This window comes from Gracilinanus agilis, chromosome 2 (assembly GCF_016433145.1).
Source record: "Gracilinanus agilis isolate LMUSP501 chromosome 2, AgileGrace, whole genome shotgun sequence".
NCBI lineage: Eukaryota > Metazoa > Chordata > Mammalia > Didelphimorphia > Didelphidae > Gracilinanus > Gracilinanus agilis.
In genome coordinates, this window is record NC_058131.1 from 171,337,124 (window position 1) to 171,351,667 (window position 14,544).

At 42.1% G+C, this 14,544-nt stretch overlaps 1 protein-coding gene across 3 annotated transcripts; it reads right to left on the bottom strand.

Annotated features, from left to right (window-relative positions):
• Window positions 1-484: 484 nt before the first annotated feature.
• On the bottom strand, window positions 485-14,225 carry LOC123234868 (pyridoxal phosphate binding protein). 3 transcript variants are annotated; one of them, XM_044660865.1, is made up of 9 exons: window positions 14,107-14,225; window positions 10,073-10,180; window positions 9,923-9,958; window positions 9,256-9,331; window positions 4,448-4,582; window positions 3,986-4,002; window positions 2,790-2,966; window positions 2,151-2,249; window positions 485-1,937 (listed from the first exon to the last, which is right to left on the bottom strand). In XM_044660865.1, the coding sequence occupies exons 1-9, from the start codon at window positions 14,203-14,205 to the stop codon at window positions 1,806-1,808; spliced, it is 879 nt and encodes a 292-aa protein (XP_044516800.1). In that variant the 5' UTR covers window positions 14,206-14,225; the 3' UTR covers window positions 485-1,805. The 3 variants fall into 3 exon arrangements, with proteins under 3 accessions (XP_044516800.1, XP_044516802.1, XP_044516801.1); XM_044660867.1 differs by lacking the exon at window positions 3,986-4,002 and having other exon boundaries at window positions 2,790-2,932; window positions 9,923-9,952; XM_044660866.1 differs by lacking the exon at window positions 3,986-4,002 and having other exon boundaries at window positions 2,790-2,932.
• Between the last annotated feature and the right edge of the window lie 319 nt (window positions 14,226-14,544).

Below are 14,544 nucleotides of genomic sequence, written 5' to 3' on the forward strand. Positions count from 1 at the left end.
AGTCAGGTTCAGGGGCAGCTCCCCCCACCCCCAGCTTTCCAGGCTCACAGTTTCTTTTCCCAAAGTCTCTCACAGTTATTCTGCTTCCTTCTTTTGGCTTATCTGCACTTCTGGATCCCCCAAAGCCTCAGGGCGAAGACCAGAGAAGAGCCTCTCTTGCTCAGGCTCAGTTTTCAGAATAGCCTTTGAGGGTCATCTAGCCCCTGGACTTTGCAGGGTTAGGAAATGTCGCCATCTAGAGGCGAGTTTCAAGGATGGCATGAGGGCATCTGTCTTCAGCATCTAATAAAGGGAGCATTAGTCATCTCAAGAATTTCTGAGTATCTCCTTTTCCTCCCTCTTTAGATCAATAATTGCTTTTTCATCCGTTGTTGAAGCTTGGCTATAGCAGTGATTCCAAAGGAAGCCCTTTTCCAAAATGCTACAAAATCAGCAAAGTTGCTTCCTATTATTCCAAGGCACCTAGTATAGGCATTCACTACACCACAGTGTAAAAAAAATAATCTTTTAATTGCTTTGTAATTGGCACAGATGGCATAATTCAAACACATTTTTATTTAAGAGACTATGAACCACTACACTGTGTAGCTTTAAAAGCACAGAAATCATATTGGCTTACGAATTTTAAAAAATTACATTCAGCATCGTATTCTCAAGGTAAATCCATAAAATTAAGTCCAGAGACTGAATAAATTAAGGGAAAAAGTAATTTAAGTATGTGTGTGGAGGGGAGGAGGAGGTTCTCAATACATAGTCTTTTTCATGAATTTGCAAATACTGCATTTTGTCCATTTTCATGCTCACAAAAGCCTTGCTATTTTACTAGCAAATGAGAAAATTTACAAAATTGTTACTTATAAATATGGTAGGGTGCATATAAACTTGGATGATGGACTACTCTGTGAGGAGCCCTCAAAGTCAGTATTATTTGATGTGACTGCCTTGGCCTAGATTTGAAAGGCTCTCTCCATTTCTGGAAAACCACCAAAATTCACTATTAAACCTCACCAGAAGACTACATCCTAAGTAATATATATATTGCCACCTGACTGGGGGTGGGGGGGTGGGGGGTGGGGAAGGTTGGCTTCTAAGAAGGATAGGAGGTGAGATGCAGCTAATCACAAATCCCATTTCCAAGGCCAAAACAACAGAAAGGTCAATCACAGTTTCTGGTTTCATTAGCAGCTTTCTGGGTGTAAAGCACATTATGAACCATGAAATTGTCTGTGTCAAGTATTCTTCAGTAAAGAAACTGACCATCATCTTTGGGCGTTATCATGAATGGGGAGAGAATGGGGGGGGGGGGGGAGGGGGAAAGAACCAATCCTGCTTCAGGGCAGGTATGGTGCATGTTCTGGAGGGTTTCCATCTCTATCAAAAGGAGATGAAGCCCTGGTGATCAGGGGAAGGGCAAATGAAAATATTTTTGACAGCAATAAGTATAGGCTTCGGTGAACACATTTCTACTTGCAGAAGGCATTCACGATTAGTTAGATCTTCTGGCTAGCAGCGAGGGTTCATTCTGATTCGGTCTCTTTCCTGCTGAAAGGCCTGGATTCTCCAGTTCTGGGGCAATCCTAAGTCAATGATCTAAATGGGCCTAAGGTGTCAAAGATGCTAAGTGAAGATGATTCCCACCAACACAATAATCATTAGAACTCTAGGGCCTGAGTCTTAACAAAAGCACTGCTGTGCTATAACCTGGCATGTGGAAAGTAAGATTTGGGTTAGTGCATAGTTAAAGTTCCCACCCCGGGGCCCTCGAGAGGTGGAAGCTTGCTGCTTGGTTCCTCTCCTTTCTCAGTTCAATGATCTTGAGTTGCCTCCATTGTGGCCTTTATGTCTGTCACTGCCTTGTCCATAGCCGGTTTCTTTGAATAATCCCGTTCTCCAAAAATAGTACTTCCTATCCGAACATTTGTAGACCCCATTTCAATCTGGAGAGAGATGGGGAGAGGCACATTGAATCCTGAACAACAAAAAATGATGCCCTGGGCATGCTTCTCAATGTACATCTCACATATACAAGGGGGCAAAGAATAATCTCAGGGCACCATCTTGTTACAACCAGTGCATGTCAGAGACATCCCAGCCTTCCACCTAACCCTGTCTTTGGTAATGCCTTATAGGCCTCCTGGACAGAAGCTTACCGCATGCTGGAAATCCATGGACATGCCCATACTCAGTTCCACCTGGTCAATGCGGATGCTGAGCTTCTCACACACCTCCTTCCGCAGGGACAACAGAGTCTAGTAGAATAGTCAAAAGGAGGGTTAGGTGAGAGATGTCCTCTCTAAGGGTGACTGAAGGGGCTGCATTTAGACTTCTGGCAAAGGTTATTTAGTCACTTTGATTCAGGAGGACTTCAGTTCTAAGATGTTCTAATGGAATATTTTCTGGGAAACTTAGCTTACTTCAATAAGATTTCAGTAGAAAAGAAACTAAGACCTCATTCTCCTCAAAATATACATCCCAACTGGATGAAGAAATGCCTATGGGGCATTTCTTTGGGAAACTCTCCCATTTCCCAAGGTGTGGCTGCCATATGTTTAACTTTGCAAAGATTTGGTTAAAATCTAATTTAACTTTGAAGTCTGTCACTATAGTAAGCACTTTAGCAGCTACATAGAGAACTGCAAAATGTCAGAGCCAGAAGGGATCCATGCCACTCCTTACAGATTAGGGACAAAGGGAAGAGCCTCACTAAAGATCAGGCTGTGTACTCGCCACCCCCCCTACCCTGCCCCCTCATCAATGCTGCCCAAGCTGGTACTTATATGCCTCCATACCTGGAAGTCTGGGTTGGGCCCCTGAGTGACGTCATGTCCAAAACTCCCTATGGTCATCAAGCCCACGAACTCCAGGTTGGGACACTTGGCATTGATATGCTGCACTGTGGCCACTGTCTCTGAAGGTGGGAGCCCATGTTTACCTTCATGGAGAGAAAGATGGAAATCCAAGAAGCTCTAAGTGGCAGAAGATGGATTAATTTCAATCTCCCAGAACCAAACAGATGGTCTGAAGTCAAGATGCTCTTCTCTTCAAGGATTTTTAATGAATGTCCATCCCAGGCTATAAACCCAAGCTCCACAGGCAGGAGATTGCCCAGGACAGGGTGCCCCCACCCCAGCCTTTATGCCATTTCTTGGACAGAACATTTCATAAAGTGGACTTCCTCTCTGACACATAAGAGCTTGCTGGGGACAAGATCTACCATGCCATATCCTTGGAGGAGTTACTGGATTAGATTTTTCTATATCTGTGCTGTTGAGTTTCTGATGGCTTTATTTATATTAAAGTTTATAGGACCAGAGATTTAGACCTGGCGGGAATCTTGGAAATCAGCTAGGATAACCCCACACTTTACAGATAGGAAACTTGGGCCTAGAGAAGGTGAAAGACAAGGGCATAGCAAGTGGTAATAATCTACTGAATACCAAGTGTGCGTGTAATAATACATTTGCATCTTATGTACGTGGTAAGATAACACTGAATCTACTGGAATACTAACACATGAATTATTAGCAGATGACTGACTATATGATTTACCATTGGTTTTGTGATTACAGAGTATCCTTACTTATTGATCAGAGTGGCCATAATCCACAAGTTCTATCACTTACTGAAGAGAGTAGCTGGACTCACTCAATCTCTGAACAACAGAAAATTTCTGCCAAGAAATGGTTCAACTACAAATTAAATCTGTAGCTAACTACTGAATTGCCCACAAGGAGGATGCAGCAGAATTGTGGTTTGTGGATATGACTAAAGTGGGGAAGGAAATATCCCAACTGCACCTCTCCTGTAAATTAAGGAAACATAACTATTGATGAGCACTGGCTTTAGGATGGCTATGAACAAAGAACTACTTTATAAGACTGACATGTAAAATAATAATAATCATGTATACCTTCAACCCCAGCATGCCAAAGAAACTTACTGACAAAAACCTACACTGATTTTTTTAGTGTTCCAGATACTAAGCAGTACTGAAGATGAGAACTGATTTAAAATTTTTAATTTAAAAAGAAAAAAAAATCTAAGAAATATTATTTAGATCCTAAATTTCCATTTCCTTTCTGGGCAGTTGGCTGCATAGTTTGGCATTCTCAATAGGCCAAAATCATACCTCTGCTCCAGGTACTCTTTACTTTGAAGGTAGGAACATGGGAACCTCCTGTGAGTGTGAAGCTGTTTCACCTGCACTGCTGGGCATCCCGGGGTCAGCAGTGGCTTTTATAGAGTTTGGGAAGAACTGAGATGTAAACTGACCACTCACTCTCCAAGAAGATGCTTGTGTGCAATAAGAACTCATTTACAAAGCATCTTCCTCATTGCGGCCCTGTGAGATAGGTAGCTTAAGTATGGTATTCCCACTTTATAGGCCAAGGCCCTCCCCCCATCCCACGGGAGGTAAAAGCCATTAAGTTAGGTCTTAGCCACTTACTTTCTTCCCCACTGGTGTTAATCTGCACCATGACTTTTAATCTCTCTGGAGAGCCTTTCTTCTGCCAAGAATTGTTTACTTTGTCTGCCAATTTCACAGAGTCCACAGTTTCCAGCATGTAGAGGTTGGGGACAGCTACAAGGAAAAGCAATGGAGCTGACTTGGTTTTCTACTCAACTTAGTCTTATAGGTTGCATGCTTTCCCTTTTTGAATTCTTAACCATAATAATAATAATGATATGACTTAAAATTTTATATTTACATAATTTCTATATACAAATATAAATATATATATAGATAAATGTATCTATATAAATAAATAAGTTTTATTAAATTTATTAATAGTTATAATAAAGTGCTTTATGGTTTGCAAAGTACTTTACAAATGTTATCCCTTTGGCCCTTACAACAACCTTATGAGGTAAGTGCTATTATATTCACTTTATAGATGAGGAAACTGAGGCTGAGAGATTAAGCTACTTACTAGCCTAGAGTCAGTTATTTGATAAGCACTTATTAATCAGTCACTATGTGCCAGGCATTGTGCTAGTCATTGAGAATGCAAAGAAAGACAGTCCCTACCCTCAAGGAACTCTCAATCTAGCTCACATAGTAAGTAAGTGCCAGAGACACAACTTGAACTTGGGTCTTTCTGATTCCACACCCAGCATTCTATCCACTGTTCATCCAAAAACCCAAGAGATAGTATGATTAGGTGTGAACTAGAATGGAAGTTGGCACTGTTGCTGTGCAAGGATCACTAAGAAAAGGGAAATATACCAAATTAGATATCAATATACATCAATATACATCAGTGTATTAAATTCTCTTTAGTTCAATTCAAAACTAATTCATTCCACACCTTTATGTATTAGGTCTTTGTTTCAGGGAGAATCTTGGAGTCATTAAAAGTCCTCAAGATTTTCCCAAAAAGAATCTGGCTCATTTTCTTCTACCCAATTCTAGACCACCCACAATGCCTGTCTAAGATACATATCCATTGAAATAGGTGGACAGTCTCCATGGTTGTTTTGTAAAGATGAGATATCTAGATATTATTGGTAACCCACAGGGCTCAGAGCACTTCTCAAACTCTTAGCCAGATTACAAAACAGTTCAGGGTTTATTTAACCAAGGTAGACTGGAAGGGAGGATTAGGGAATAGGAAGCCCTGATCTAAGGGGTTCTAGCTAAAACACCCCCCCTTCTAAGACCCCTGCAAAGGGGTGCCTTCTGGTCTTCCAGCTGCTTACTGTCCTACTCTGGCTGTCTAAGAAATTCCTGACTAATTACCTGATGCTAATAATCCTCCCAGATAATATCTGGTTAAATCTAGCACACTGATCTCTCTGCAAAATCTCTCTTACCTGTTTACGCCCATTCTCTCCTTTCCTTATAAAACCATGCATGTTAGATCACCTTTAAAGGTTATCCATTTAGCAGCATTTCATAATCAAGGAAACAGGTATCCTTGACCTATGTTATATTGAATCTCTGGGAGCTTGAAGTTCACTCGATGATTGACAGATAGATAGGTTGGATGTCGAAATGTTCCCAGAGAGGCATGCGGACTCAGGAGAGGGCAGTTGAGAACCCTGACAGAGGTCCTTGGGTCTTTACCTGTCCCTGAGGCTGGAGATCAGTATGGATCCTGGTCTTTGGGGAAAATAGAGACTTGCAAACTCAACCTTGCAAGCTCCTCCTCTGTTTTCTGTACTTTCATCAACCTGTATTAGACCATCTCTGTTTCTACTGCCCCTAGATATTGGGAAGTAAATCATCTTAGTCATCCAGGCTTCCCAGGACCCGGGAGGGATCCGGGAAGTGGGCAGGAGAAGAAGAAGAGGGTGGATAAAGGGTGGATATCTCAAATGATTAGGCTTAACATCTACTGAAGAAGAAGCTGAAGATTTCACAGCAGTTTGTCTGCTCTGGTGTAGCTCTGTACCAGAGAGAAGCTATCATCTTGATTCCTTCATTTGCCTGCAGTTAGAGATTCATTAGTATCAATTTAAGTAGGGTCTCCTAATACCTCAATCCCTTACCATTATCCTTCTGTGACAAATATATTCAAAATTTAAAGTACCTTTCTGAATTGGTTTCCAAAGCTTATTTGTGAAGGGAGTCACGCAGTCGGATTACCAACGTTACCTCAGCTGAAGAGCCCAGTAATTAATATCAATTAACCCCAGGTGGGTCCTGAAGGGATAAAACACTTTGACCTAAAGGATCCTGCCTGGGCAACTGTTATAAAGGAGAGAGGTGTCATCCTATCCTCTTTCTGTACTCCATCGTCTTATACATCAAATAGATGGTAGTACCCCCTTTTAATATAACACCTACTTGTTTTTTTCCTATATGATCTTTTAAAATATCAATATCCCCTTTCTACGTGAACTGGAACAACCTCCATGAACTGATGCAGAGTGAAAGGAGCAGAACCAGGAGAACATTATACACAGAGACATACATTATGGCACAATGGAACGTAATAGACTTTTCTACTAGCTGCAATGCAATGACCCAGGACAATCCAGAAGAACTTAGAAGAACACTATCCACATTCAGAGAAAGAACTGTGGGAGCAGAAATAAAGAAAAACATATGATTGATTACGTGGTTGGAAGGGAATATGACTGGGGTTTTGGCATTAAAAGATCACTCTATTGCAAATGAATAACATGGAAATAGGTTTAGAACAATGATACATGTATAACCCAGTGGAATTGCTTATTGGCTCCAGGAGGGGGGAGAAAAGAGGGGAGGGGGGGAAAGAACATGAATCATGTAACCATGGAAAAATATTCTAAATAAATTAATTTAAAAAATAAATATCCTTGATGTTAAAATAAGAATCCTTCATGGCTAGAAGACCTAGAATACCACATTAAAGTTGCAATTAGAAATGGAAGTACATTTAGGGAATGAGTAAACTTCAATATCTTTTTTTAAGTTAATTTTTTACAAGTATGTATAATTTCTCCTTCCAACTATTCTCCACTCTCCCCCTTCTCAATGAACAATTACAAAATAAAACCCTTAATATCAATATGTATAACACAGCAAAAAAAGATAACTATATCAGCTCTGTCCAAAAATCCATGTCTCACTCTGCATTATAACCTAGATCAGTGATGGGCAAACTTTTTAAAGAGGGGGCCAAAGGAAAGGAAATGCTCATCTGTCAGTCTGTTTCTAAGGCAACTCTTTCGAAGTTTCATTGTATTGTGTCCTACTCATTGTATTTGTCAGATTAGGAATAATGTCTGGCAGCCAGATAGAACACTTCAGGGAGCCACATCTGGCCCACAGGCTGTAGCTTGCCCATCACTGACCTAGACACCTCTAGCAGGAAATGAGTGGCACATTTTCTTTCAAGTGTCTGGATTTGTGTTTAATCATTGCATTGATTAGAATTCTAAAGTCTTTCAAGTCTAAAGTCTTGCTTTTCCTTATGATTGCATAGATTATTCTCCTAGATATGCTCACTTCACTTTGCATCAGTTTATATAGTTGAACAAAGTTTGGTTCTATATTCATTATTTTCTCTTGAAACTGTCCATTTTGTCACTTCTTATGGCATGAAAATATTACAATACATTCATATGCCATAATTTGACTAGTTATTTGCCAATAAGTGGGCACTCCATTAGTTTCTAGCTTCTGGCAACTAGAAAAAGGGTTCCTATAAATATTTTTGTACAAATAGGCTCTTTTCCAGTTTTTTTGATTTCTTTTTTTGGGAAAAGGCCTAGGACTGACAGGTCAACTAGTATGCATAGTTTAGTTACCTTTTAGGCATGGCTTCAAATTCCTTTAGGCTGCAATATCTAACCAACAAATAACTGCAGGAGTAATGGTGTAGAGGTTTTCAGAAGAGAAGAATGACCAGAGGACAGTCCACATTTTTGATGGAAGCCATGCAATGACAAGAGGATGAGAAGAAACAGAATATTGGGGTGAACTCCCTGTGGAGGATCTGTGGGAGGACACCCACAAGAGTGGCATGGATGGCCAAGAATTTGCACCACTGGAGAGTACCTACACTGATGAGATAATACATCCATTAAGTACTTGATTATGTGCCAGGTACTCACCTAGGGATTGATGACATATGATAAAAAATGAAACAGTTATTACTTTAAGTAATGTATTTACATTCTACTAAGGGAAATGTGACAGGTACTCAAATTCACATAAGGTGGCCCATTATGTGGGCAAAGGAATAGTCTGGAAAAAGCATTCTTGAAAAATAATGAGGACATTTTCAGATGGCACATCAAGGCCAGGATGATGTGTCACATTTGGTGAAGAGCTAATAGTCCAGAAGGCTGGAATGTGCTATGCATGAAGGGGGACAATGTGAAATAAGGTGGAGTCAGGAGTTTGAATTTTATCCTAGAGGCAATAGGGAATTCCTGAAGGGTAGGAAGTTCAGAGGAGGGGCAGAGCACTCCAGGCCTCCGGGAGAATTGGTAGACGGAGCATCTCGTTTGAAGAACAACAAGGAGGCCAGAGAAGTCAGGTCACAGAGGTGTAAGGAGCCTGGAAAAGTAGGAAGTGGCCAGCTTATGAGGGTGATGGATCATTAATCTGCAGCTGGTAAAAATGAATTAGTACATGAACTAAAATGTTTAAAATCCATTTCCACAGGCATCAATTACTCTGTTTTACCCTGTCAATATTAACAACTTGAATTTCTTACCTGAAAGAAACCCATCACCACCAATGGGTAAATCATGGGAGTCTTCACTTCAGGCTATTTTCCCTCTTACCTTTCACAGAAAAGCTTTAGCTTATTTCCTTACCGATCAATTTGTTGACATTTTGCTTCTGCAGGTGGCCAATGAAATGCCATTTGATCTCAGGACATGAAGACAGAATCTGGAGAAAAAGCAGTGGGAGGGAGATACATTTTGGCTCAGACTTTAAGGGTACAGATCAGGACCATTAGCAGGCACTTCTTGGCCAAGGATTTCTACAGTTCCTAGGTCAGTCTCCACCTCCCACCCACATAAGAGCTCCAGGTGGACTTGGTAAATTACTACTCCTACCCTTTCCTAGCTCCCTAACAGCATCCTCAATAGGAGAAAGATTCAGGCACGATAGTTCTAGAGCTCCTGCCCTGCCTTGTCTCCATCCCAAGGTGAGTGGCTCTATGTCCAGATTTATCAGGGCATATAAGTTTCAAAGAGATCCCAAGATTGTAGCAGGCTATAACCAACCATTTTTATGGATCTAAAAGGGAGAAAAATCCATCAGAGATCTATACCATTTGTATATATACCAATTGTACTATTGGATTTAGAAGTGGAAGAGATTTCATATGAGACTTTCCTTTTAGCTAGAAAAAACATGGGATCAAGCCAGAATGGACAATTTTTTGAACTCTTATACTTCCTCCAATTAAAAACAGCCCAGGGAGAAAGATCAAGATTTAGAATGAATATAAAGAATCTATAAAAACACACTTACTTTAGCATTTGATGCTTTTTCTAATAGCTCCTGAACCTGAAAAGATTAAAATGAAAATCACATGAGTCCAAAGTCCAGCAATTGGGCCTTTTCTAAAGTCTAGTCAGATCCTCTCATGGCAGACATGGGGAATTGAGACAGGCCACTTACATAGTTCTCTCCAAAGCTGCGTTGCCCATGAGCATATGCCTCAATCACCATATCAGCAGGTTTGGTTTTGCTCACAGCTACTAGCCGGGGTTGGATGGCTGGAAGATCCTGCCAGGAGGGAAAGATGCCATACTTGAGTGAAAGGTAGAGATATTCACTTTGGGTTTTTTGGTTTTTAAACCCTTACCTTCTACCTTGAAATCAATATGAAGTATACAGAAGAGGAGTAAGGCCTAGGCACTTGGGGTTAACTGACTTGCCCAGGGTTTCATAGCTAGGAAGTGTCTGAGGTCACATTTGAACCCAGGTCCTCTTAATTTCAGGCATGGTGCTTTATCTTCTGTGCTACCATTAAAAGAAGAGCCTTGACAACCCCATTTTTATCTCTTTAGTTCTATAGGAAGTAGTATTCCTTCTTTAAATGCATGATACTTCAAGTTAATCTATTACCTAAAAAAAAGACCGTTCTTACTCAGCAGAAGTAGGAAGAATTAGTAAAGTCAATCCTTCAAACAGAAAGAAACCTATTTACTGGGGCCTGATGCCCCAGAGTTACAAAGGATATTCTGCACTGAACTAATTTTCTGTTCTTTTGTGTTCCTTGTAAGCCTGAGTAACTCAGTTTCAGAAGAGGGGAAAAAAGGAAGGGAAGAGAATTATTGGGAATTTGTGACTCAGAACCGTTCAGGAGAAGGACAAATTCAAGTTCAGTGTCAAGAGGGATTTGTTCTTTCTTAGATTTGGAACCCTTCTTAGACTACAGCCAGTTCTAAGGCAAAATTCCTGAAATTAAAAACAAATAAATTTAACATCTGTATGCAACCTGTTTCTACCTCAAAGACAACAGGTGAGAAAAGGCCTGGGTCTTGGAAATTTAATGGCCACAGCAGTGATGAGAAACCAGCTCCATTTTTACTAAAGAAAAGCCATCTGTTTTTATGCAGTAAAGCCTTGACTGGTCCCTTGTAGATTCCTTAATACAAAGTAACCCAGCATGAGTCAATGGAACAGTTATCACTGTGGGGCCCAATAAAAGAAGTAGTCACAGCCCAGATCTTGAGTTTTTTGGCAGTTCAGTTGGTGAGATACATTAATTTCTCTTGAAGTACTCTCTTCCTCAATATATGCAGTCTTGGGTGGCTGAGAAAGGGCACAATAGATTAGCTAGTAACAGAAGAAAAATCTGGTGCTTCAGACATTCCAGCCCCACAAGCTGATGGGTTCTTTGGAAGGTTCTGCTCAATGATGTTATAGGCTAAGATATGAAATAGGCTAAGACAGACCCCAAATTTTAGAGATGGAAGAAATCTCAGAGATCAACTAGCATAATCCCTTCATTTTAAAGATGAGGAAACCTTGGAACTTAAGGGAACAGGTAACTTAAGTGAATTGCCCATCATATGAAGGGTGCTAATGTAAAAGATGGCACTTGATTTCTACTGTAGTATCTTTCCACTAGATTTTTGTTGTTTTTTTTGGATCATTTCAGTCCTGTCCAACTCTTCAGGCCCCTATTTGGGGTTTTCTTGGCAAGGATACTGTAGCAGTTTGCCATTTTCTTCTGCATTTATTTTGCAGATGAGGAACTGAGGCAAATGGGGTTAAGTGACTTGCTTAGGGTCACACATTCCAAATCCAATGCTCTATTTCCTGTGCCATCTAGCTGCCTACTAGATCAATCCACTCTTTCCCCCTCTATTTTACAGACTGCAACACAGTCAAGGGTCAGACTTGGGACTCTCATCTTCTGACTTCCAGCTCAGAATTTCCTTTTTCTAAATCTATCAATATAATCAAGGGGGGTCCTTTAAAGTATTCCCTATCTTATCTTCCTTTAGATGACTACCTCCTACCAAAAGGGGCTGTAACCTGTGGTCTGGAGTCATTTCAAGAGAAGGAAAACCAATTGCAAAGAAAAGATACTTCTCTTATGCACATGTATGAGAGACCAAAACTCTTCTTCCAAAGCCTCAATGAGGTATGAAGGTGGCCCTAGCTTTTCAAAAGCAATGCTTGCAGAGCACAAGGTCTGGCAGATCTTATAAAGTAGAAAGGTTTTTAATGTGAGCAAACCTTTCCCCAATCCCCACAAGACTAGGCTATCTCATTCTGACCAAACTGATTGCAGGGTTATAAAGTCTCCAGTCAGAGCAATTCTTGAAGCTGCTGTTGTTGAGTTATTTTTTCAGTTATGTCTGACTCTTGATAACCCCATTTGGGGGTTTTCTTGACAAAGATATTGGAATGGTTTGCCATTTTTTAATCCAGTTCATTTTACAGATGAGGAAATGGAGGCAAACACAATAAGTGACTTGCCCAGGGTTACACAGCTAGTAAATGTCTGAGGCCAGATTTGAACTCAGAAAGATGAGACTTCCTAACTCCAGGCCTGGCACTCTATCCCTGGTGCCACTTAGCTGCCCAATTCTTTAAATGTGTCTAATGAATCATAGAAGATTAATAAATTGTGTCAGTTAAGAAAGTACCCTTAATAGTAGCATTTGCTCACACGACAAAGTCGATGGAGAGCTGAATATGAAGTAATCTGAGTTCAAGTCCTATCTCTAACACATACTGGCTTTCTGACCCTAGAAAAGTCACTGCACTTCTAAGTGTTTTAGGAAACTCTTAAGGATATAAATTGTAAAGCAGGTGCTGATCTGCATTGAAAAGGGAGTTTTCTATACCAATTAAATCAGAAGTTTGGTCTACACCGAAGCCTGTTGAATCTCCTAAGTACCCTGAGAAGTAACAGCTCATTCTCACCTTCTGTAGGTCTATTCATGTGAGCCTCTGCCCTTAGTCCTTGATTTTCAAATAATTCAGAACTGCAGTTCCAAGGGTCTTAGAAATCTTTTTATCTGATGTCCTCATTATAAACTGTAAGACCTGAAGCATTCAATTCCTCTTTTGGGTGCATACCCTGGCCTGTTTTATCCCTATGACACAAGGTGTTATGGGTGTCTTTTCTATACCTGGTCTGTTTTATCACCATGACACAAGGTAACTATGAGTGTCTTTTCTACAATCTCCTCTTGTTGAAAGCTAAATGGTAAATTCCCACTATGCCAAGGGGTTAGTCATTTTCCAAAAAATCTCATGAATTGGAAGAGTCTTTTATCTCATTTGATCCCCACCACAACGCTGGGAATTAGGTGCTATTTTTACCCCCATTTTGCAGATAAGGAAACTGAGACAGAGGTAACTTGCCATGGGTCACCCGGCTAGAAATTGTCTGAGACCTGATTTGAACTTGTGTTCGCGACCCCAGTGCTCTATGCACAAAGCCAGCTCGGCCGATACCTAAAGACTGCTGTGGGGCCTCTCTCCTCTAACACTCTTTAGGTCTTCTTTTCTCCAGTCTAAACGTCCGCCCCAAGTTCCTCCAACCTGATTTTCCAAAATGAAAACATCTTGGCTGCCCTCTTCTGGACGTTCTACAACTAACTTATCAAGGTCCTTCTCAAATTGCCCCGCCGCCGAAATGACCATAGCCCCTCCAGGTGTGGTCTGACTCGGCGGAGGGGGGAGGAGGGGCTGTCACCTTCCTAGTCACAGCTACGAAAGGCCCTCCTCATTTTACAGGACGGGAAACAGCGACCAAGGGAAGTTGGATGACTTGCCCAAGGTCACACACACAGAGGATACAACAGCCAGGGTCGAAGTCAGGCGCTCCAGCTCTGGCTTCCCTCAGTATGGCCTGGGATGTAAGTTTGTTTTTTTCGAGGGGGGAATTGCTGGCACGTCACCTGACTGGCACGTCTCAAAAGGAGCTTGCAGGCCGCTAGACCCCACTGCTGCAGCAGCAGCGCGTTCTTCCGTCCTAAGGGTCGCCCCACAACCCCATGGAGTGAGACATCTCCGGGCAAAAGCTTGGGACTGGGAGGCCCTGGGGGACCCCTTCAAGGATCGGACCCTGCATCTTTACAGACCACGGGCCTTAGCCCTCAGCCCTGCCACCCCCGCAACCATCCCCCACCTCTACCGTCACCGGGACGTCCCCGAGTCGCAGGACCCCCAATCCTTGCCCTCACCCGGGGTCGCCGCGCAGCAGACTGCTGCACCCGCTCCTTCACGTTCCGCAGCGCTAGCCCAACACCCAGCTCTGCAGACATGCCGGCGGTTTTCCACATAACACTAAGCCGCTCCAACGCGGGACCCTGTTCCCACTCCCGGCGGCAGCACTCGTGCGCCGAAAAGGACCTTTTTCCGGTTCCGCCCATTCCCCGACAGTTAGACCAATCACTGACCGCCGCTGAGCTCTCTCGGCCAATGGCTACGCGGCCCCGACGATGAGGACGTCCTCGCCTCCCTAGAGAGGCCATATTTAGGAGGTCGGGAATACGCCAACGGCACCACCCAATAGCAAGGTGAGGGGTAGGGGTGGGGGTGGGGAACTGAAAGAAGGGGCTGTTCTGAGTAGGAGACTTGGGACGGAAGAGCGTCGAAGCTGCAAGCTTTCTCCGTGTCCC